At 47.8% G+C, this 23,743-nt stretch overlaps 2 protein-coding genes across 5 annotated transcripts in view; one reads left to right on the forward strand and one right to left on the reverse strand.

The window, feature by feature from the left end:
- Nucleotides 1-9,668, reverse strand: part of LOC125430212 (lysozyme C-like) — a 28,254-nt gene extending 18,586 nt beyond the window's left edge. Inside the window, exons 1-2 of one of the 4 annotated variants that reach the window (XM_048492044.1) lie at nt 9,619-9,665; nt 9,153-9,302 (exon numbers count right to left, since the gene is read on the reverse strand). In XM_048492044.1, coding sequence (XP_048348001.1) covers nt 9,153-9,273 — 121 coding nt within the window. In that variant the 5' untranslated portion in view covers nt 9,274-9,302; nt 9,619-9,665. Of the gene's footprint in view, nt 1-5,901; nt 5,921-8,422; nt 8,450-9,152; nt 9,303-9,618 lie in introns of those variants that run through there. The other 3 variants (XM_048492046.1, XM_048492045.1, XM_048492047.1) reach the window with 3 other exon arrangements.
- On the forward strand, nt 9,272-17,951 carry LOC125428037. Its single transcript, XM_048487613.1, has 8 exons — nt 9,272-9,339; nt 9,526-9,625; nt 9,800-9,921; nt 10,031-10,110; nt 12,016-12,084; nt 15,325-15,408; nt 16,458-16,810; nt 17,592-17,951. Exons 1-8 carry the CDS (start codon nt 9,272-9,274, stop codon nt 17,949-17,951), a joined length of 1,236 nt encoding a protein of 411 aa, XP_048343570.1.
- Nucleotides 17,952-23,743: the final 5,792 nt, after the last annotated feature.

Consider the following 23,743-nt stretch of genomic DNA (forward strand, 5'->3'; position numbering starts at 1 on the left):
TTGTTAAACATTATTACTGTTTACTAAACACTGTACATACTGTCCAATAATTAATGCTAAGAGTTATTACAATAATTACCATTTAATGCTTCTTATATCCCTATTCAATGCTCAAAATGGTCATGATCATCGTGCATTGTTTATTGTTCATTATATCATTGTGAATGATATTACATATATGCTTATTCTTCTCTTTGTATTTTAATACAACTGTTACAATAAGGTTCCTATTTCTCTTAATTTTCTGTTCTGCTTATGCTTACACAAGGTCTGGGTGAAAACACAAAAACACACTGAAAGGAGCCCAGCCAGGAGAAAACCTGTGGGTATTTTCACTGGACTTCCCTAACCAAGGGAAGACAAGTTGGGAAGGTAATTCTAGGAGCAGCAGTGGCGTAGGAGGTTAAGAGCTCATGTATCTAATCTGGAGGAACCGGGTTTGATTCCCAGCTCTGCCGCCTGAGCTGTGGAGGCTTATCTGGGGAATTCAGATTAGCCTGTACACTCCCCCACATGCCAGCTGGGTGATCTTGGGCTAGTCACAGCTTCTCGGATCTCTCTCAGCCCCACCCACCTCACAGGGTGTTTGTTGTGAGTGGGGAAGGGCAAGGAGATTGTAAGCCCCTTTGAGTCTCCTGCAGGAGAGAAAGGGGGGATATAAATCCAAACTCTTCTTCTTCTATATAAAGACTGTGGACAGAACAGCAAAACCATCCTGAATTCTCTCCCTGAAGAAGTATTTAACCTGGTTTTCCCCATGTGTCTAACAGCTGAAGCATACTGCTGTTCTGAATTTTAAAATTGGAGATAGGTTTCATTCACATATCCAACATGAATGGAAAAGCCTCAATGAAGATGTACAATGTGTGAGATCTTCTGAGGGCGTCCTGCTATCTTTTCGTCTATACCAATGTGAAGCTGTATCATATAGTCTCTTTTGGTGCAGATAAGCAGAGAAATCCAAGGAAACTCATTTGAATGTGGCCTCATTCTCAGCCTGATGGGAAAATAGTTAATTTCTCAATGAGCAACTATGTACCTCTCCAAAAATGATCAACTTGGACTACCAGGTGGGTACAGTCCAAGCCAGCTTCAATTCAGAATAGTAAACTCACGTCACCTTTTCATTCAGGGTGCTACATTTTTATCTACAGAAGCCTTGCAGTGTAGACTAACAGAGTGTGGCTCCTACCTTGGCCCTCAAGCCTGCCTGAATCTCTTCAAGGCCTCAGTAAAGTTCTTAACCAGCTCAAGCCACACCCACCAAGCACATGCCACCCACAGGCAGCCGTTTGATGGATTCCAGAACCTCAGTTCTGGGGTCATCCTGTGACATCATAACCTGTCACTGACTCAGAGCCAATCTATGGTGGGGAAGGCCTGCATGGACCAAATGCAGGTTAAGTATGGTCTGATGCTCCTTGAACAAAGACACCCACCTATCACTTCTTTACACAACATGCAATTCAAATGTAGAATTCGCTGCCAGAGGATGTAGTGATGGCCACAGGCATAAACAGCTTTAAAAGGGGGTGAGACAGATGCACGGAGGAGAGCTTGCTAGCCATGGTGACTAAAAAGAACCTCCATGTTCAGAGGTAGTCATCCTCTGAATCCCACTGCCAGCAGGCAACCTCAAGGGAAGGCCTTAGCCTCTGTGCCCAGTTGTTCGATCTGCAGAGGAACTGATGGGCCACTGTGTGAGGCAAGAGGCTGGGCTTGAGGGACCCCTGGTCTTATTCAGTAGGACTCTTCTTGCATTTTTATGAAGGCCTTGGCCTCTGTGGCCTGTTTGTTGGGTTTCCAGAGGAACTGGTTGGCCACTGTGTGAGGCAAGAGGCTGGGCCTGAGGGACCACCGATCCAATCCAGCAGGGGCTCTTCAAAAGGGGATTGTTGATTTCCCATTGCAGTCAGTGAGTATGGGGCCCTCAGGGCACCTACAAGCAGTCTCAGATATACACTTATGCCATGGATGGAATCCCAACCCATGGCACCACTGGGAATGAGGAGAGAAAAGGCCAGCAAGGCATAGCAGTAAAGATACAGTGACAGATGACGTCCTGTGGGATGCTTCGAAAGCAGTTATGCGAGGTTACTGTTTTGCTAGAGAAGCACAATGAAACAGAGTAGTGAACAAAGAAAGGAAAGAACTAGTTGAAGAGATAAGGATTAGAAGGATTAAACTCCAGTCTAAATTTGAAGTATCTATAAAAAATGAGTTACATAATCTACAGGCACAATTAGAGGATCTGGACAATGTAGAGATGTGGAAGAAGGAATTATGGGTAAAAATCAATTTCAAAGATCAAATATTAACTCAATGAAAAGATTGGCGAATTATTTAAAAAGAAAAACAGAGAATAAGAGGGATAAGAGAGGATAAAAACCATTTTATAACCGATAGCAAAGAAATTAGAAAGAAATTCGAAGAGTTTTACAGTGATTTATTTAGCAAAGTGCAAATGGATAAATATGAGGAAAAACCGAGCAACTGCTGCTCCTAGAATTTGAGGAATGGGATAGAAAGTTGAAAGCATGGGTATTTAATAATAAGAATCCAAGAGTAATAAGAACATAAGAAAGAGCCTGCTGGATCAGACCAGAGTCTATCTAGTCCAGCACTCTGCTACTCGCAGTGGCCCACCGGGTGCCTTTGGGAGCTCACAGGCAGGATGTGAAACAATGGCCTTCTGCTGCTGCTGCTGCTCCCAAGCACCTGGTGTGCTAAGGCATTTGCAATCTCAGATCAAAGAGGATCAAGATTGGTAGCCAGAGATCGACTTCTCCTCCATAAATCTGTCCAAGCCCCTTTTAAAGCTATCCAGGTTAGTGGCCATCACCACCTCCTGTGGCAGCATATTCCAAACACCAATCACACGTTGTGTGAAGAAATGTTTCCTTTTATTAGTCCTAATTCTTCCCTCCAGCATTTTCAATGTATGCCCCCTGGTTCTAGTATTGTGAGAAAGAGAGACTTTATAGACTTCAATCCTACCCCTCCTCAGACGTCTCCTCTCCAAACTAATGAACAAAATGTTGTATATGACAAAGAAATATTTGGGCTGGGGAATCCCAAAAATGCAAGAATACTATGAAGCATTTCAGATAAAGTGTTTGATGGGGATAAGAGAAGAAAATAATGAAGGATGGATTATATTTGAAAATGAAATAAATAACGAAGAGGGAACATACGGAATATATATTAATAAGATGGAGAAGGGAATCCAAACGATGATAGATCCGAGAAAGGTGAATCTGGACATATGGGAAAAATGGAGAGAGAAATGGATGCCCGGGATGCGGCGTCAGTGGCAAGAAGGAAAGAAAGTAATACAAGGAAAAGAAGGAAAGAAAGTAATACAAGGAAAAGAAGGAAAGAAAGTAATACAAGGAAAAGAAGGAAAGAAAGTAATACAAGGAAAAGAAGGAAAGAAAGTAATACAAGGAAAAGAAGGAAAGAAAGTAATACAAGGAAAAGAAGGAAAGAAAGTAATACAAGGAAAAGAAGGAAAGAAAGTAATACAAGGAAAAGAAGGAAAGAAAGTAATACAAGGAAAAGAAGGAAAGAAAGTAATACAAATTTTGGAGAGACAAGGAATTTGTACGGTGGCAAATATGATTAGAGAAGGGGGTGAAATAATGACATTACAAAAATGTATAGAGATAGGCGGTACAGAGAACTGGTTGGTATTGAGAGGAATATGGGAAAGAATTAAGGTGTTGCAAATAAAAGGAGAATGTATAATGGCAAATTGCTTGGAAATCTATGAAAAAAGGAAAGGGAAAGCTTTGGGTCAAATATATAATGTGATGATTGATGATAAGGAATTCATGATAAGAGCTATGAAACAAAAACGGGAGAAGGAAGGCACTCTGAATGATGAAAAAATTGAAAGAATAATGGCTAGCTCGAGAAATATAAAAATGGAAAAATATATGGAGTTGGAAAGAAAGTTGATTTTAAAATGGAATAGAACTCCTAAACAACTTGCATATATGGTTAAGGGTTTATCCCCAAAATGTTGGCACTATGGAGACCAAGATGCACATTATAGCCATATGTGGATTGATTGCAAAGAAGTAAAAAGATTCTGGGAAAAGGCACTGCTGTGGATAGAGAAATTGGTGAAAAATAAAGTGGAATTAAGAAATGATCTATTATTGATGGGAATAATTAATGATAAAAAATAGATACACGATATAGAAATATGTACAAAATGTTGATTAGAGCAACACATGCAGTGATAGTGTTTGGATGGAAAGATAAGAAAAAATGGACGATTCAAAAATGGCTGGAATATATATGGGAACAAGTAACTTTAGACATTTTTGAAATATTATCAAAGAATAAAACATGGCAAGAAAAACAGAATGAAATAATGAAGATATGGACAAGTTATGAGAACTGGATGAAGGAAACGGAAGTCAAAGAAGACATATGGATGAGGAGACAACAACGAATGAACTTACTGCTGTTTGGTTAAAGAAAAATAAACATAAAATTGGGGGAGGGTGGGGAAAAAAGGGAAAATGTATTGTTTGGAAATTATCGTTGGGTTGTGAACTAAGTCATGAATACAGATTATGCTCAAAGGACTCAAAAAGGTAAAAGTTTACAAATAGCGGTTCTGCTTCAAAGAAGCAAAAACCAGAATTGCCATTAAAAGAGGGGGGGGTTTCCTACCGTCCATGATAATGGTCGGCACCTTCATTGTTGCTTACTGAATGTCATACTGAATGTCATAAACAAAAAAGCCTCGTGTGCTTCCTTGTGTCTGCCAAAGTTCCAAATTTACTGGACTAAAAATGTTGACCAAAATTGCATTCTCCCAGAGGTGGGATCCAGCAGGTTCTCACCAGTTCCCGAGAGTCACTGGCATTTTGTGTGTGCCGAGAGGGGGCTACTTCACTGGTCCGCTTCCACCTCCAGACCCCTTCGGCCTCCCTCGAGACATACACTGCTCTTTGAACGCGAAGGTCCCATATATAGCACTATGCATTGATAATGTAACTCCCTGAACTGGTTAATCCCCAGGTACCCGTAATTCCATTGATTCTCAGCCCGTACCTTTATCCACCAGTCTTCATCAAAGAACCTGTGTTTCACCATTGCTGTGTTCAGATTTGTGAGTTGGGCATTTTTCATAATGTGATGATGATTTAGAAATGACCTGGTGCAAAGTTTTGGGGTTGTGGTGGGTGGTTCTTGGGGCATCCAACCCAGTTTTTGCCCAGGGTCTGTGGTTTGTCTAGGGTATGCCTCTTCGCCCCCTTTGCTGGCTATTGGCGAGGGAACCTGTTACTAAAATTTTTGGATCCCACCACTGCATTCTCCTATGCAGAGTTGCCCCATCCAATATTACTGAACAAGGCTGTACCTATTCTGAAGCATACAAAGTAACAACAGAATTACATATGGGGAGTTGTGTGGTTTCTGGGCTGTATGGCCGTGTTCTAGCAGCATTCTCTCCTGACATTTTGCCTGCATTTGTGGCTGGCATCTTCAGAGGATCCAGCCACAGATGCAGGCAAAATGTCAGGAGAGAATGCTGCTAGAACACGGCCATACAGCCCGGAAACCACACAGCACCCCAGTGATTCCAGCTGCGAAAGCCTTCGACAATACACAGAATTACAGAATTACATCTGACCTCCAGACCACAAAAAAGAAAATGGCAGCTTTGGACAGTGGACTGGATGGCACTACATCCTGCTGAGGCCCCTCCCCTCTCCAAACCACGCCCTCCCTGGGCTCCATCCCCAAATCTCCAAGAATTTCACAACTTGGATTGGCAACCCTTGCGTGGGGGTTGCATGCAGAGAGACGTTCCTTGTGACATGTGGTTCCTGGACCACAAAGAGCTACAGAGGTTGCAACCAGCATTTTAGTTAAACTCACAAGTTATGCCGAAGGAAGCCAGCAATCAGAACTCCTGGCTACTTCTCTGAGCCGTGCAAATGGACTGGAGCCCTTCGGCCGGGCAGATTCATTGAGTTCTGATCTGGAATCAATTCGGTAGTCAAGACTTTTAAAAGCTTATCGACATGCAGGTTGCAAAGGGGACACTCTTGGTTGCCATCTGCCAGCCCTGAATGTGCCTAGTGCCACGTCCTGAGGGCACGTCCTCCCCTCCGCCTCTACTGTTCCCAATTACTAGTAATGAGGGTGGCTGCCCGCCAGGACCCCAAGGAATTCTTAGCAATCATCGAGGCCTTAATCGCATTGTGAACAATCGAAGAGCAATCAGAGTAGCGCCCAATCAATGGACAATTTAGAGCCCCCCTGCTCTCCCTTCTACTAGCTTCCCAGTGGATGAAATGCGGGGGCGGGGGGGGGGGACAGGCTATCAGCGGAAGTACTATCCAAGACAAACTGCTTTCCTGCTCAAAGGCCAGCATGCTCTTTAAACACGCTTAAAGAGTACAGACATGGTCTATGATAGTGGCGGCGAGAAACCCCAGAGCCCGGGCAATTTAGTGTTGCCAGGAAGTGTCAGATGATAGGCGGTAGTGCTGTGGGGAGAAATATGGGCACCACAGCCATGTCACCTCCAGTTAAAAAAAGAACAGAAGTGAAATAGGTAGTTCTAGGAATCATCAGAAACTCCATGATTTTACCACAAAGTTTCTGGAGATTGCCCCAGCCTGACTGGGTGCTTCGGAACCCTGCTGGGCATCCTCCAACGGCCAGTTCTCCAGCCAAGCCACCCAGGAGGCTGAGGAAGGAGCCGATGCACCACAGTGGTGTCAGCAGGGTGGGCAACTCCGGCCTAGAAAATGTGTGGAGGTCTGGTGGCTATGCCTAGGGAGAGGGGAATTTGGGTTGGGATTTCACCTAGAAACTATGGTATACTATAGAGTTGGTCCTCCAAAGCTGCCATTTCCCCCAGGGCATAGGTGCCAAACTCACTGTGCTCATTGCTAATTGCTCATGCTGGCAGGGGATGATGGGAACTGTAGTCCATAACATCTGGAGGGCCGCGAGTTTGACACCTGTGCCCCAGGGGAACTGTGGCTTGGAGATATATGGTAATTCTGGGAGAACTCCTGGCCCCAGGTGGATGTTGGCAGAGCTAGCAGCATGTCTGGCATCCCTCTCTCAGTGGTAAAGGTGGCAAGTCCCTTCACCTCCAGGGCCTTGTGCTGCCACCATCAGAGCCCCCTTCAGCGCTTGGGGGACAAAACACCTTGAACCAGCCCTGCCTCCTCCACAGCTGTGGAATCTCTTCCACCTGCCAGACCTGCTTGTGACCGGCTTCATCTTGTGTCCCTCCAGGTTTGCTCTTCAGCTCTACAAGTGGACCTCTGGAGCTCCAACAACCAAAGTTCTGGAAAAGAACAAGTAATGGCTGAGGGTGAACCACCTCACCCCACCCCACCCCACCCCACCCCCCGTGTCAGGGTAGTCAGCTTCCAGATGGAAGCTGGAGATCTCCTGGGATTGCTGCTGATCCCCATTTTCAATGTTTATTTCACTGCTCCGAAAGGAAATGACTGCCTTGGAAGGTGGACTGCATGGCATTATATACCCTATGGAGGTCCATTCCCTCCCCAAACTTTGCTCTGCCAGGTTCCACCCTTAAATCCCCAGGTATTTCCAAACTTGGGGTTGGTCATCCTAGCTTGGATAGCACGGAGACAGTCCGTGGATGCAAGGCACACTTAGAAGAGCTGGCGGGGCTGCTGTCAGGGTTGCGAGTCCAGCATAGGTCGGTTGGTTCCTGCATTTGGAAGGGATTTGCCTTGACAAAAGGCAGCCGTGATTACTGGAACCTTATCCCAAGAGATGAGGGCTCCGGGCCGCCACACACAGAGGGTCTCTTGAGTGTTACAGCACAGCCATCCCCAGAAAGCCCCCCGGCATGCTTTAAGACCTCGGCATTCAAACAGCAACCCACGAGAGCCGCGGGACGGTCAAAACCACACACCTGTTGTGCAGAACAACAGAGAAGCAAAGTGAATTGCACTTGAACACACACAATTGTACAGTTTAACCCACACCCTTGCAATGTCACATGCAGACAGTATCTCTGCACATCCATCGCTGGCCAACAGAACAAACACGTTTCAGCGCAACCCAGCCACAGTCCTCCACACACGCACCCCAAATCCTGACACCCCTCCTGCCTACCCGCCTTCTGTAGTGTCATTTTCCACTTTCCTCTGGCCTGACCCTCCCTCTTGCTGTCCACCTCAGCAGGCTGGCTAGTGGGAGGTGCTTGGCAAACATGCCCCACCCGACACACACAGACCACTCCCCCGAGAGACAGCACTGACGTCAGAACAGGTTTAAAAGTTTGGGGGGGAAGTGCAGGAGGGATCAACAGATATGGAAGGGGGACGAGCAGCCAAGAGGAAGACTGCGGGGTTCACCGAGACGTACCCCGAGACCGTCAGCTCCACAGCTGGTGAGTTCTTACCTGGACACATAGAAGAGACAACAAGAGGGCATCTAGACAGGAGAGAAGTTCAGGTGAATTTGGGGGAGGAAAAGAGATTGTCCAAGGTAGCAAAAGAAACCAGGGAGAAGGCATCACAACATTTCAGTTTCAGGGTGCGATCAGTTACGATTGGTTCCCTGCTCCAGAAGAGACAGGGAATGTAGAGGTTAGAGGTCCAGCAAACTCTTCTGGAAGCGCGGCAAGATTTTGTTATTCAAGTTTGTTTCTAACCATTCGAATTAAGCAGATGATGGGCAGTTTCTGGTTTCTGTATTTTATTATGCGTGCGCAGACTGGGGTGGGGTGGGGGGGGACAACATTACATTTTCCAACTGTCTTGTGTCTAGGAAAGAAGCCAGGTAGAGAGAGATGATTATTATAAAAATAGCTCTGAGATGGGAGTGGCGCCTAATGGGGTGACGAGGGGTATTGCCTGTGGGTTTCTTATCGCTCACTCTTACTTGTCCCTTGCACGGGGGTTCGCAGGCAGAATGCTGACGTGCTGTTAACTCTTGCAAAGCAAATCCCGTAGACCAATCTGCCAGAGATGCCGCCATCCCTGCTTCATTCTCTCCTTCCGTAAATACTTGCTGCAGAAATGCAAAGCAATTCCTATAATACCCCATGACTGCTGGAAGAGGCTTTCCCCTAAATGTAGGAAAGGAAGGATATCGCATAAGGGATTCACCCTAAAGCCCTCAAAACTGACCTTTGTCAATGCAGTCTTGGCCGGGAATTCCTTCAATAGAAGCGGTTTGGCCACCGACTTTGCAAAAGGCGTTGGTGCCCGTTGGGGTTTTGGGAGGGGATGGGAACGTTTGTTTCCACATGAAAGCCGCCAAGAAGCTGGACGATATTGCTAAGTACCAGAAGATTGAAACAAGTGAAAGAAACCGGTAATCGTGCGCACACCCTCCACCCAGGCTGTCCCCAAACACCCAATGCCACACGTGTTAATTTGAAAGCTGTTTGGCTCAGATCCTGGGGGCTCAAGTTCCCCAACACGAGGGTCCCAAATTAATTAGTTTTCCCGGCTGGCCCATTGTGTGCCCCTCGGTCTCACGATCTCAGGTTCTCCTCAGGGGCGGGGGCTGCCGCATCATGTTCCCCAAAGTTAATCCTTGGGATTGCGGGAAGGAATTGGAAAAGAGAGAAAGAAAGAAAGAAAAAGTTACCTTCGCGGTGCTTAATTATCGGAATGGGAGAAAGAAGTCTGCCTACCCGGGGCGGCTGGCTGCGACTTTAAAATAATATTTATAGCTAGGAGGAAGACGAGAAGATCACGGCACAGATTTCGCAACTAGCAGCTCGTCAGCTGAGTGACTTGCAAGGTCTGATATCTTTTTTCGCCAAAAGCTATCAGGATCAGAATCCCCCATCTGGCTCCTGGCCTTTTGCTGCCCCTGGGCCACCGAAACGCAAAGCCACCTTATACGGGTCACTGGACTCTCTAGCACTCTGACCAGCAGCGTCCTCAGGTATTTTGTGGGAGATTTTTTAAGCCACTGCATCGCGTTGTTTGTGAGGATAGGAGAGAAGAGGGCTGCATCAGCTGCATTCCCTCTTCACTGGTCTTCTCAACCGCAGCCCCCTGATCCCCCTCTCAAAGACGGCATTATTACACTACCTCTGCATTGCAGCAGGGGTCCCAAGCGTGGCGCCCACAGGTAGCGTGGTTCCTGCCAGTGTGTTTCCTGTTGCTCGGGTCCTCCTTCCCCAAAGCAAAGGGCCAGTTCTGACGTTTCACAGCCTCACAGAAGCAGGACCTGTTTCAGAAGACAATAGGAAGCATCACCAGAGAGCCAGTGTGCCGCAGTGGTTAGGAGCAGTGGACTCTGGTCTAGAGAACCAGGTTTGATTCCCCACTTCTCCACATAAGCAGAGGACTCTTATCTGGTGAACTGGAACAGCTTGCCCACTCCCCCACATGAGGCCTGCTGGATGACCTTGGCCCAATCACAGCTCTCTCAGAACTCTCTCAGCCCCACCTACCTCACAAGGTGTCTGTTGTGGGAAGGGAAAGGAGGCCGTCAGCCGCTTTGAGACTCCTTATAGGAGAGAATTCAAACTCTTCTTCTTCTACCTCTGGGCATGAAGGAGTGCTAAATCATAAATCATAGAAGGGTGACTTCTCCATTTGTTAACAGGTGCACCTACACAACTCATCTCCCTTCCCTGAAAGTCCCCATATCCTCTCCCCTTTCCCTGTTTTCTTTCTCTCCTGGCCAGTGCGGCGTAGCGGTTAAGAGCAGGTGGACTCTGATCTGGAGAACTGGGTTTCATTCCCCACTCCTCCACAAGAGCAGGTGGGATCCTCTCATCTCCAGAACCAGGTTTTGTTTTCTCCCACCTCCTACATTCCTTCTGTTAGGGATCTTGGGCCAGTTTCAGTGCTCTCTAGATCTTTCCTCTCCAGCCTCCACCTGCCTGACAAGCAGTCCAAGTGCTGGGAGAGGAAGGGAAAGGAGTTTGTACGTCGTCTTGAGTCTCCTCATAGGAGGAGGAGGAGGAGCTAGATTTATATTCCCCTTTCTCTCCTGTAGGAAGACTCAAAGGGGCTTACAATCTCCTTTCTCTTCCCGCCCCCCCAACAAACACCCTGTGAGGTGGGTGGGGCTGAGAGAGCTCTGAAGAACTGTGACTAGCCCAAGGTCATCCAGCTGGTGTGTGTGGGAGTGCACAGGCTAATCAGAATCCCCTAGATCAGAACTGTCTCCAGATAGGACCACTTCTTATCAGTTCCTACTCAGCATGGCCAATTGGCCATGCTGACAGAGGCTGATGGGAATTGTAGTTCCTGAACATCTGGAGAGCCGCAGGTTCCCTACCCCTGCCCTAGATGAGCCTCCACAGCTCAAGCGGCAGAGCGGGGAATCAAACCCAGTCCCTCCAGATTAGAGTACACCTGCTCTTAACCACTACGCCACACTGGCTGTCACTTTCCTGGAGAAAACGGCTGCTTTGGAGTGTGGATTCAATAGCCTTATACACCCACTGAGGTTCTTCTCCTGCCCCAAAATCATGAGCAGTTTCCCCAGCTGTACTTGGCAGCCCAAATTATGCCACTCAGGCCGGCCCTTGTCTTTCCCTCTCTGGCCTCAACAGCAGAGAAAGACGGGGTATAAATCCAAACTCCTCCTCCTCCCCCCTTTAGAACGGAGATCATTTGTACTTCCAGGAGATCCCCAGCCAGCACCTGGAAACTGGCAACCCGAGAACACAATCCAGTGAGAAATTCTTGACAGCGCTCCTGCGTCAATTCCTCTCAATTCAATGAGGCTCGTGCAGGTGGATTTCCCACCAACAGCACGCCCCGTGAGATGCTGGTCCCATCACACGTTCCAAAATGCCTTGGTCCAGCCCTGGCTTTGTCCCAAGAAATAAGATGCGGCAGACCGAAGGAGAGGCTCGAGTGCGCTTTCTGCTGACACAACCGTCCCAATTAAAATTGGCCTCCAGACGCCTGAGAATCTAAGCTGCAGCCAGCCTCTCCCAGCACACATCTGCTTGACAGGACTGGGCTGAATGGCGGCTCTTAGGGAAGACCCAGAAACACTAACTCCCACTGTTAGGCCCTCAGAGCAACACAGAAGTTCCCAACATGGTGCCCAACAAGGGTTTTCAGAAAGCGGGGGAGCCAGGTAACGCTTTCAACCAACAAGACTTCTGATTGGCCGTGCCTAGGCAAACTGGAGCCCTGGGCAAAACCTGAGTTTGAATCCCCCCCCCCCCATGGGCGGCCACCCTCCCACACCGTGACCAAACAATGATTTTTTTTCCCACCAGGTCGTTTCAAAGTCACCACCACATTGTAGAACATCCCCCAACTCACAGATCTGAACACAGCAATGGGCCATGCCACACAGCAGAAACAATTTTTGGAAAATATTTTCAAAATGCTTTCAAAATGTTTTATTACTGCTATGAAAACATTTTATGGTGCTGTATCCAGTCTCCCCCAATTGGGGGAAACAGCATTGTTTTCAATGGTGTTTAAACCATGGGCTATCCCCTAGATTCTCTTTTAAGAAATCCACATTACTTAATGGAGAATCTGGGGTCCCTAGTTAGAAACTGATACTGAAAGTGATGCTGTTTTGGGGTTGGATTCTCCCCACCCCTGGAAACAGAATCACTTTCACTGTTTAAACTAAGGGGACCTCAGATTCTCCCTTTAAATCCATGCCGAAGGGGTGGATTTAATAATAATAATATAACCTTTATTAGGCACTAGCGTGGCCCGGCCACGCGTTGCTGTGGCTTATTGTGGTGAAATGGGAAAGGAACAGTAGCAGCAAATCAATTGCGTAGAAGGCTGGGCAGTACATGCTCATGCAAACATGCAGCCTGATATCACTGCTGTATGTCAAGTGATGTGTGTACCCAAGCATTCCTTTGGGGGAGGGATGAAAGGCACTCCCTCCCACACATCTAGCTGGCTGGCTGGTCAGTGATCCTTTACCTGGGAGTAAGTTTCCATTGGTGGCACGGGTGTCACTTTCTGGAGGAAACCCTCTGATCGGGTGCGACACGCAGCCATTCAAAGTATGTCATGGTTGCTGTAATTATTTACTTCCTGGAGTACGCAATGCGTGCCTTGGTTTCTCTTTAACTGTAATCTGCAGTATTCAGGGAAGTTCTAGGGTGCTCCAGCCCCTCCCTCCCGTCCTGGCAAGTCGCCCTTGCAAGCTCTCTACCATTTCCCTCCCTTCTCTCTCTCTTCCCTTTGCAGATGCCACCCTCCCCTTCCCCTCTTCCCTCCTTCCCTTTTCCCTCCTTAGCTAGGGTGGGGTGGGTCATATCAAGGCATCTTGCTGGCCCCTGCCTCCCTCCCCCTTGCATGCCACCCCCACCTCTCTTCCTCCCCCTCACCTCTCTCTCCCTTGCATGCCACCCCTCCCCCCCCCCCCCCTCCCTTTCCCTCCCCTAGGGTGGGTTGGGCATATCAAGATGGTGGGCCCCCCCTGCCTCCCCTCCCTTGCATGCCACAGCTCACTGTCTCCCCTCTCTCACTTCTCTGCCATTGTGCATGCCTCCCCACCATCCCCTTCCTCTCCCTCCCTCTCTTCCTTGCATGCCACCCAGTGGTGGGATCCAAAAATTTTAAAGTAACAGGTTCCCATGGTGGCAGGATTCAGAAAACTGTGGCGTATGAAGCCAATGGGAGCTAGGCGATAAGGGTAGCCGACAGGGGCCTGGCCGAGGCCATTCCAGGGGCGGGGTGGCATTACTGGGAGCTGTGGCAGGTTGACGCAGCCAGCTGTGCCGGGTCCTTGGGTGGGACTAATGCAGATGCACGCAGGCACCAGGGCTGCCACGCTTGCGCTGGTGCACCTCCCTGCTAGACTGCTTCAAGATTCAAGGCTTACTTCTGGAGAGAAGGGGGGGGTGCAATAACTAAGGCAAAAAAAAAAAATCACGTGACAAAAATCACTCAATTAGTAACCCTCTCTGGCACACAATACAAATAATTAGTAACCTACTCTCGGGGAACCCTAGGTGAGAAACTGTTGGATCCCATCTCTGATGCTGCTACCCTCCCTCTCAGTGGCAGTGGAGGTTAAGAGCTTGTGTATCTAATCTGGAAGGAACTGGGTTTGATTCCTCCTCGTTCTGCGCTACTTGCTGTGGAGGCTTTGGGAGGTCGGGGGAATTCAGAGTAGTCACACTCCTGTACATCTCCCACACACTCTCATGCCAAGTGACCTTGGAGCTAATCACAGCAGCTTCTCGGAGCCTCTCTCAGTCCTATTTCCCTCACAGCAGGGTATTTGTTGTTGAGAGGGGCATGTAAGGAGATTGTCAGCTCCCTTTGAGTCTCCTACAGGAGAGGGGGGGGATAGATCAATCCAAACTCCTCCTCGCTCTTCCCTCTTCTTTCCTCCTCCTCCTCCCTCCTCCTCCCTCCCTCCCCTGATGTATGTGTGTGTGTATGTGTTTCACTTCCACCTCGAAAGTGACTGCCTCATGTGCTGTCTCCACTGCCTCATCTTTGGGCCATCTTGGAGTGAACATTCTAAGGGCCACTTAACATTCTCATAAGGGTGACAGTTACACACACACACCAGGGAGCCAGGAAAAGCGTTGCTTACCTGGGCCAGGTATGCTGAAATTTCATAGGTATGTGAACATCTGAAAACACTCTCGCCTGACTGACTATAGTGGCTGGGAATTTTCAGAGGAATTGGCCCAGCAGTTACTGAGGTACCCTGTCATCAACACATACACGGTTAGCTTTTTATATATATAGATTGAGAGAATAAAAGACAGAAAGAAAACAAGCATTGGCAGGGAGTGGATTTAAAAAGAGAATCTGGGGAAATTTGGGTTGTCAGGAGTGCAATTATTAAGATAACAGCACCAAAATTTCAGAGTATCTTCGTGAGACCCTACTGATGATACCACCCAGGTTTGGTGAAGTTTGGTTCAGGGGGTCCAAAGTTATGGACCCTCAAAGGTGTAGCCCCCATCTCCTATTAGCTCCCATTGGAAACAATGGGGGACGGGGGCACTCCCTTTGAGAGTCCATAACTTTGGACTCCCTAAACCAAACCTCACCAAACCTGGGTCATATCATCAGGAGAGTCTCCCAAAAAATCCCTGAAATTTTGGTGCTGCTAGCCTAAAATCTGTGCCCCCTGCAGGCCAAAAACGGAAAAAAACACTGAAAATACAAAAACCCACCACAAGGTGGCACCCTGGGCAGCTGCCCACTTTGCCCAATGGGAGGAACGCCTCTGGTGCAGATTTTTTTTAAATGTCATCTTGCCCACAGTGGACACAACAGCACAGTGTGACTGGAGGCAAACTGTGTGAGACGTTTTGTGGCTGGCTCTGCCAGTTTGTGGCTGCACTTGCCGCAATAATTTAGAATTCCGAAGATGACCACCAGCTGAAAAAGACGGGGGACTTCTGGGCCTACAGTTGCACGGAGTTGAAGATAAAATCGGTGCCCTTGGTGCGGGGTGTGTGTGAGCTCCAGATACGCCTCCATCATTCTTCAGAGGAAAGGGGGCGCAAATTGAATAATGAATAAATATTTCGATTTCGAATACCTTTAATGGCATATAAATAGTTTAAGATTAACATTGCAAGGTAACAACAGCCTTTACAACTTCTGACGAGTTAAAATAACCCCATAAAAAAATTAGGCACCGCTTCCAACAGCTCGTAGTTGTGGCTGTTTAAAAGATAACCTTCTGTTTATCTGTAATGCCTTCACTTCCATGCAGGAAGGGGATTATGTGCTTCTTCCTACCTAACTCATAAAAAGGACAATTCAACAGCATATGAGATACTGTTTCCATAGAACCCATGCCACGGGCATTTCATTTCTTTATGTGGAATTCCCAGGTGGCGTCCAAGGCTAAAGGAAGAAGGCAGGGCATTACACCTAGCTAAGGTGATTGCTCTACGCCACCGGGCCTCAACCAGGAGATAGAGGTACTGGGCTACAATTAATCTATCCACAGGTATTCCCAGAGAGATCGGGGAACAGGTTTTATTAGCTTCCTCTAGCATCTGTTGAAACTCTCTATCAAAGTCTCTTCTTGATAGCCCCATAGACCTCCTGCTCAGTTAACATTAGCAGGTCCTCCAAGGAAATGCCCAACTCATTAAGTTTGGCTTCGATTTTAATCCACCACTGGGTTGTGTGGAGGATGGAGCGTCCCTGGGATGTATAGTCCAGTTCACCATGATTAAAACAAATCCTGGCCCAAAACTTGAATGTACGGCACCAGGCCAGAGTTTCCAGCCGATGCTGGCCTGTTTCTAAGCACAGGGCCGCATAGGGAATAGAATGGGAATAAATATTTGTTGCGGTTTGTCCCTCCGTGTCAGCCGTAGGGACAGAGCATGAAACAGGCACATAATCATATGCAAAGACTCCAAGTATACAGAAGCATTTGTCTTAGGGTTGCCAGCCCGAGGTTGGGCAATGCCTGGGGACGGGAGGGTTCAGACCTTAAAAAGGTGACTTTCAATAATAGTTAAAATCATCTTCTGTTCGGAGGACTTGTGGTGGGGCCAGAGCAGAAGGGTATCGGCAGATCTTCTCTTTCAGATGTCGAAGTGCCTCTCTACCGGAAGCTCCCCAACGTTCCTGGACTGGCAGGGGCCTGCTTAATTTCTCCCACGGCCGCTACCACCGCCGCCACCTCCTTATACCCAACCAACAGCCATAATCTCCCCAATCTCCTCTCTCTCTCTTTCTTTTCGTGGTTGGCCAGTGACATCGCGATCACCTTTCTCAGCCAAGACCAGCTGGACCAGCTGGAAGTGGCTTTTGTGAAAAACCATTACCCAGATATCTACTGCCGGGAGGAGCTGGCCAGGACCACCCAACTCAACGAGGCTCGCATCCAGGTACACGACAGCTAGGGAACGCTGCACATGGAGCAGGGGGGTTTGGAAAGGCCGCCTGGATTCAGAGAGAATGCGGCAGGCCTGGTAATTCCATGCGCAAAGAGGCCAGCAATTGCGCACAAGCCCCTTGCGGAGTGGCTGAGCCACTGCCCTGATGTCACAGGGGCTAAGTGGAAACCCCGGGCTATCAAAAGCCAAATACTCTGCAGAGGGTAATTGTTGCTCTGCAGCAGATGTTGGGGGGGGGGGGAGGCAAGGGAAAAGCGGGGAAAGGGGAGTGGGTAACTAATCGTGATGCCCCAGGGGGAAAAGCTTCAGAACGAAACACTACAAGCCTGAGGGGAATCGTCAGTGCGTAATTGGCCTTGGAATTCCAGACTTCAGAGCGGGGTCACGGCTCAGTGGTAGATCCTCTGCTTGGGCCCAAGTTCAGGTCCTGGCATCTCCAGGAAAAGAGGCAATGAGAAAGATCTCCTCCTGAGGTTCTGGAGCAGGGGTCTGCAACCTGTGGCTCTCCAATTGGCCATGCTGGCAGGGGCTGATGGGATTTGTAGTCCATGAACATCTGGAGAGCCGAGAGTCACTGTCAGTCTGATTAGAGAATACTGACTTTGATGAACCAGTGGTTTGATTCAATGTAAGACAGCACCATGTGATCATGTGTTCAAGTACACACAGGAACAGGAAAGCAGGCCCACCATAACCTAATGCTGCCAAGCTCACTTGCCCCATCAATAAAATTCAAGGTCTGCATTCTTCCCTCTTCTGGTTCCTTCCACAGGTTTGGTTCCAGAACCGGCGGGCAAAGCAAAGAAAGCAGGAACGGGCCCTGCTGAAACCAGGCACTTCTGGCATCTTGCCCGTCTGTCCGATGTCCATGCCACTTCCGCGACAGTATCAGTACCCTCCTGCTCTGGCGCCACATCACCCCCTGCCCCGCTTCCCTGCCACCTACACTCTGCCTCCCCCACTGCCCTCGACAGCCTCGACGCAGTTTCCCTGCCCTGCCTCTCACCTTCCACAAGCCTCTCGTGCTCAGAATGGCTGGTACAGCCCTTTGCGTACCATGGGCTCCACCACAGCTCCTCCACCGGCTTCTGTGATCTCGCTGAGTCTTGACCCCAGCACCCACTGGAACTGAGCCCTTTCACAACAGGGGACGGGAAGGATCCAGTGAGATGGTTCGCAGGGTGGTATGAGGAAACGCTGAAAGATATACACCGTTTTCTGGTTTATTCTCTCAGTGAGGCTGTAAGGACTTGACTCTCCCACAGCAAGGATGTTTAGCCACCTTCGTGACAGAACTCCAGAAGCGTAGGCCGGCTCCAATATCTTCGTTCAAATGCAGGCACCCCCTGCCTAAATAATTCTGGAAAAGCTTAAAAACAGCTGTAGGGGCTTACTTCAGATGCAACCCAAAGCTAACAACTAACTCTTAGTGTGATTAGCTGATCACAGAGTATTCTGTTAATTATAGTATGAGTATGCCAATCCCATGATCTGAAACAATATTTTCAAGTCCCGGTGGTTTCTGGCTCAAGGCAGACTCAGCCTTCCATCCTTCCAAGGTTGGTAAAATGAGTACCCAGCTTGCTGAGGGTACAGTGTCAACAACTGGGGAACGCAATGGTAAACCATCCCTGCCTAGTAAAAGTTGTGACGTGATGTCACCTACTAGGTCAGAAATGACCCGGTGCTTGCACCGGGGACTACCTTTACCTTTTACCAAATAATTCTGAAAAACCTTTGAAACAGCTACACTGGCTTACTTCAGATACAACGCAAAACCCAAAACTAACCGTTATGAACCTGGGCAACTCTGTTAACTACTGTTTGAGCATGTAAAAACCAAATCGGAAACCTTGGTTTACAGCTGCTTATTAACCACAATTAGGATCTATCTGCATATTACAAAGTCCTCGTGTTCGTTGGGGAATGGCACAAAGACTTTGCATCATATAAGGGTGGGAATTTTCTGCCTCCCACTCAAACACATACTTGCTGTTTTCCACTTGCAACCAAAGCAGGCAAAAGAGAAGAATCTGCAGCCTGCTATTTTCACATGTTCAGACAGCCTGATAGAGCTACTTTTGGTTCTGTTGTGAACCATGTAACTAGGTAAGTATGGCAATTTTTAACAAAGAGTCAATACAAGAACACAAAGTAGGGGAGGCGGGTGTACTAAAGCCGATCCTTCCCAAGCAGAAAAGAGCCAAGGCGTGTGCATGTGTGAGGCAGAAAACTCCCACCGCTATTTGATGCAAAGTTCTTGTGTTTTCCCCAGCAAACACGAGAACTTTGTTATGTGTAAATGGATCCAAACTGCAGTTAATAAGCCAGCTTTAAACCATGGTATCAGATCTGGCTTTGACTGACTCAGCCATAGTTAATGAACACAAGGAATTTGCAACATGCAGATAAGCCCTTTCTCTTAACTATGACTTAATGTGATGTATGAAGAAAGACTTTCTGGCTTTACCCTCATGCCCCATCCACACCCCCTAACTACCCTGTTTCCCTGAATATAAGACATCCCTGGAAAATAAGACGTAGTAGAGGTTTTGCTGAAGTGCAAAATATAAGGCATCCCCCGAAAGTAAGACATAGCAAAGTTTTTGTTGGAAGCATGCCTGACTAACAGAACACAGAAAAATAAGACATCCCCTGAAAATAAGACATAGTGCATCTTTGGGAGCAAAAATTAATATAAGACACTGTCTTATTTTCGGGGAAACATGGTATAGAGAGGCCTAGCTAAAGCAAACGGACTGAAACCAGCATTTGTTAGCTTGTTAGTGGTTCATTTCGCCAAACAGGGTTAATTAAAATCAGCCATGATAAATATGGAACCGTGTTTGAAGCTGGGTAATAAATCACCTTACAGACATTAAACTGAGTCTCAAACCAGAAACCCACAGAACACAAAATGTATTAATTACTGGGACTGACCTGCTACGGTAAATGGAAATGCAGGACCTATTTAGGATCGGAGGAAACAGCCTGGCTTCCTATGAGAGGTCCAGGGTTTTTGCTCTATTAATGTAACATGTATGGCAAAGGGTATCTGAGGAAGGGAGCTCTGATCCTTGAAAGCTTCTGCCACAAACATCTTGTGGGTCTCTAATGTGCTACTGGACTTCAGTCTTACTGTTCTATTAAAGACCCACATGGGTACGTTCTGAAACTAACACGTATGAGATGCTCATCTAGAATGTGGACACTATTCTCTAAGCCAGTGGTTCCCAACCTGGGGTACATGCACCCCAGAGATACACGCCACAATGTACATGAAAAAAAAATTACATAATAGGTTTGCTAATTTTAGGGAAATGGTTGCCAAGGGGTACAAGACTCCTGCTGTGAGGATCCTTTTCTCATACTAACTTATCTGCCAGAGTCCCATGTCTTTCAGAGAACTGTGAATTATAATTTTATGCAAGATGCCGGCTGAACCCCATGTGACTTACTTTCCACACATACAGCTGGTGGTAGAGTTCTGAGGAGGTTGTGTGTGCTGTACCTAAAGTTGCCTTCCTCCAGGTTGGTAATACGGCAACACCTCCAACTAGGTGGGGCCTGGAGGCTGCCCAGGACTGGATCTGACCTTCACCCAACACGGAGCAGCTCCCCTGAAGAAAAGGGCTGCCTCAGAGAGTAAACTGTATTCCACGATACCCTGCCCTCCTCACCAGGATTCGCCCTCAGGTCTCCAGGAATATCCCAACCTGGAGTGGCAACTCTAGCTGTTCTACTTTAGACAGAAGCAGAAGAAAAAGAGTTGGGTTTTACACACAGATTTTCTCAATTTTGAAGAAGTCTTAAGGCGGTTTACAAACCCCTTCCTTTCCCCTCCCCACAACACATACCTTGTGAGTTAGGTGGGGCTGAGAGAATTCTGAGAGAACTGTGACTAACCCAAGGTCACCCATCAGGCTTCATATGAGGGAGCAAGGAAACAAATCCAGTTCGCCAGATACGAGTCTGCCACTCATGTGGAGGAGTGGGGAATCAAACCCAGTTCTCCAGATCAGAGTTCACCACTACCACTACACCGCACTGTCTTTCTCTCAGGCAGATACTTTCATACGTCTACACCATGTAAATATGCGTACAAATAAATGGCCACATCAAAAATTGTCTAGCCTGGCTGGTTGCATGCTGTGCTAGCATTAATGTAGGGGAACTATGAAAAAGGCAATTCAACTTCTGGAACCTGAAGCAATACTGCTTGTTTCATTAGCTCAGAACTCTGTCCTCACATTATCACCTGCAGGGGCAATCTAGGTTTGAGTTTGCTTTTGAAGTAATTTATTCTTGACCACCTGTCAGCTGAGGTGAACTCCAAGTCACAGCTTGGAACTTTATTCCAAGTTGAACATACGCTCAATTTAGATTGGAACTGCAGAACTGTGCCATTTTCCAACTTGAAATGGCCTTCTACCATGCTGCTCTTTGCCACACTGGGAAAATCAAAGTATTCTGATGAGCTACATGTTTACTTATAAGCTGCACAAAGTTTCCTCGGTGGGCAACGCAGCTGCAGAAGGCCTCCTCTTCCCACATGCCTTGTCCAAATCTGACTAGCCACCTACCCCGTGCACCTGGGAATTAAATCCCAAGGCTTGAAGCTCTGATAACCACATCTGTTGGCAGGACACACAGGGAAAACAAGGGTTTTGTTACTGTGTGAAATGGTCCTCACAGCAGAGATGCCAACCTCCTGATATTACAGCTGATCCCCAGATGACTGAGATCAGTTCATTACTCGTGGCCCTCCAGATGTTATGGACTACAGTTCCCATCATCCCCTGCCAGCAGGAGATGCTGGCAGGGGATGGTGGGAATTGTAGTCCATAACATCTGGAGGGCCGCGAGTTTGACACCTCTATGGTATTATACCTGGCTGAGGTCCTTTTTCTCACCAGGTTCCACTGCCAAAATCTCTAGGCATTTCCTACCCCAAACATGGCAACCCTATCTCAGAGATCTGCAGAAAACACTTCATAAACCACATTCTTCGCACAATAAGTACTGGAACTGAACTCAGCATAAAGCCAATTTTACATGATTTCACTTTGCCCTACATTGTCTGTTTCAGTGCTTGTTTTTAAAAACACACATTGTACTATGACACACATAAATGCCACCCATTTCAAACATGCACCGTTAATCTCAGTAAGCAAATTGTAACCGCCACATGAAAAAAAAAAGATGCTTACGTAGCCTCTGGTGAGATGGATTCTCTCTCCTAAATTCTGCCAAATGCTGAGTGGATCTTCAGGAGCCATCAGCAGGGTCAACAGGCAGTGCCCAGAAAAGCAAAGAAAGAGAAAATGCGAACTGTTGTTCACAAAAGGCACATGGGGTCTTCTCCTCCTGTGGCAGCTTCGCGTGATGCCTTCTCTCTGGCTTGGACCTACGAAGAACTTGGCACTTCCTTCAAATTAAGCTCAAGGCTCCTCTCTTCTGCTGCAGGCCAGACTGATTCTGGGGTGACCGAGTAGCAAATGTACCAACTTCTCCTAATGCTTTGTAGCTTTTTGCTCCCTGAGTTTAGTCTGATTGGAGCCCATCCCCTGCATATTTTTAAGAGAACTAAAACAACTTTGGTGTATTGTTTGTCAGGTGGTTTTATTGATTATATGTATATTTATGTGAAGATGTTGTTCACCATCCTGAGCCCAGCCTGCCAGGGTAGAGAAAGGTATAAATCTATCTATATCTATATATAAATCTATCCATTCGTTTTTCTGCTGACAGGTGATCTCCCAAACTACTGGACCAATTGATTTGAAATTTTCACACAACGTCGCATTCACATGCGGCCAGGTTTTCATACTGTTTCCAAATGTCACAACTGTGCCAGTTATTGTGCACATGCCACACTTGTGACAGTTGGAACCACAGTTGTTCCGCAACAGCGCCATCTGCTGGCCATCAAAGCAACACCCTCTGATACAAGGGAACCAACCATGCCTCCCTTGAAAACCACTGCCTTATGGAGTGAAAGGGATGGGGCGGGCTATCTGCACATGGCCCACCCACCCTAGCGGAGGAAGGGGAAGGTGAGGGAGGGTCCAGGGGTTTGCTGGACCAAAAGCTCCGAAATTTGAACACAACGTAGCTCATACCTCCCAGTGTGTTTTACGCTAGATAATTCGCCTGCAAGGGAAGGGAGTGAAAGGGACAGGACCAGCCACCTGCACATGGCCCACCCACCCTAGCAGAGGAAGGGGAACGTTAGGGAGGGACCTGCAGGGTTGCCATGCAAGGGAAAGGGAGAGAGGGAGGGGAGCCAGGGGCCCCTGGCCTCTCCCCTCCCTTGCAAACATTGTGCAATGACACATGTTCGAACCGTTCGCTTCCCCTTTTCTTCCTTTTCCACTTCACCAGACTCAGCCACAGCAATGCGTGGCCGGGCATGCTAGTTTAAAATAAAGTAAAGCAAAAATAATGGGTTATACTCTGGAGATAAGGATGCCAGCCTCCGGGGGGGGGGGGCAAAGGATCCCCCCGGAGTTGTAGCTCACCTCCACACTACAGAATCAGTTCCCCTACAGAAAAAGGGTGCTTTGGAGGGCGGTCTCTACAGCACTCTCCCCCACTGATGTCCACGTCCTCCCCAGGCTCCATCCCCAAATCTTTCCCAACCTGGATCTGACAACCCTTACCACCACCACCACCACCACCACCACCCCAATTCCCTGCCAGTGGTCGGGGGAGGGGGGACCTGGCAACCCTATCTGGTGGAGTTATCAAGCACATCAAGAGATTTTCTAACACAGGAATCCCCGACCTTTTCAAGACTTTGGACATCTTTAGGAATCCTGACGCAGTGTGGTGGACACATTCTAGGGTTGCCAGGTCTAGTCTGGAAAAGAAAAGGTGGGGGGCATGATTGCTGTCTTTAGGTATTTGAAAGGCTGTCCCTTG

The sequence above is a fragment of the Sphaerodactylus townsendi genome, linkage group LG03 (genome assembly GCF_021028975.2).
Source record: "Sphaerodactylus townsendi isolate TG3544 linkage group LG03, MPM_Stown_v2.3, whole genome shotgun sequence".
Classification (NCBI taxonomy): Eukaryota; Metazoa; Chordata; class Lepidosauria; order Squamata; family Sphaerodactylidae; genus Sphaerodactylus; species Sphaerodactylus townsendi.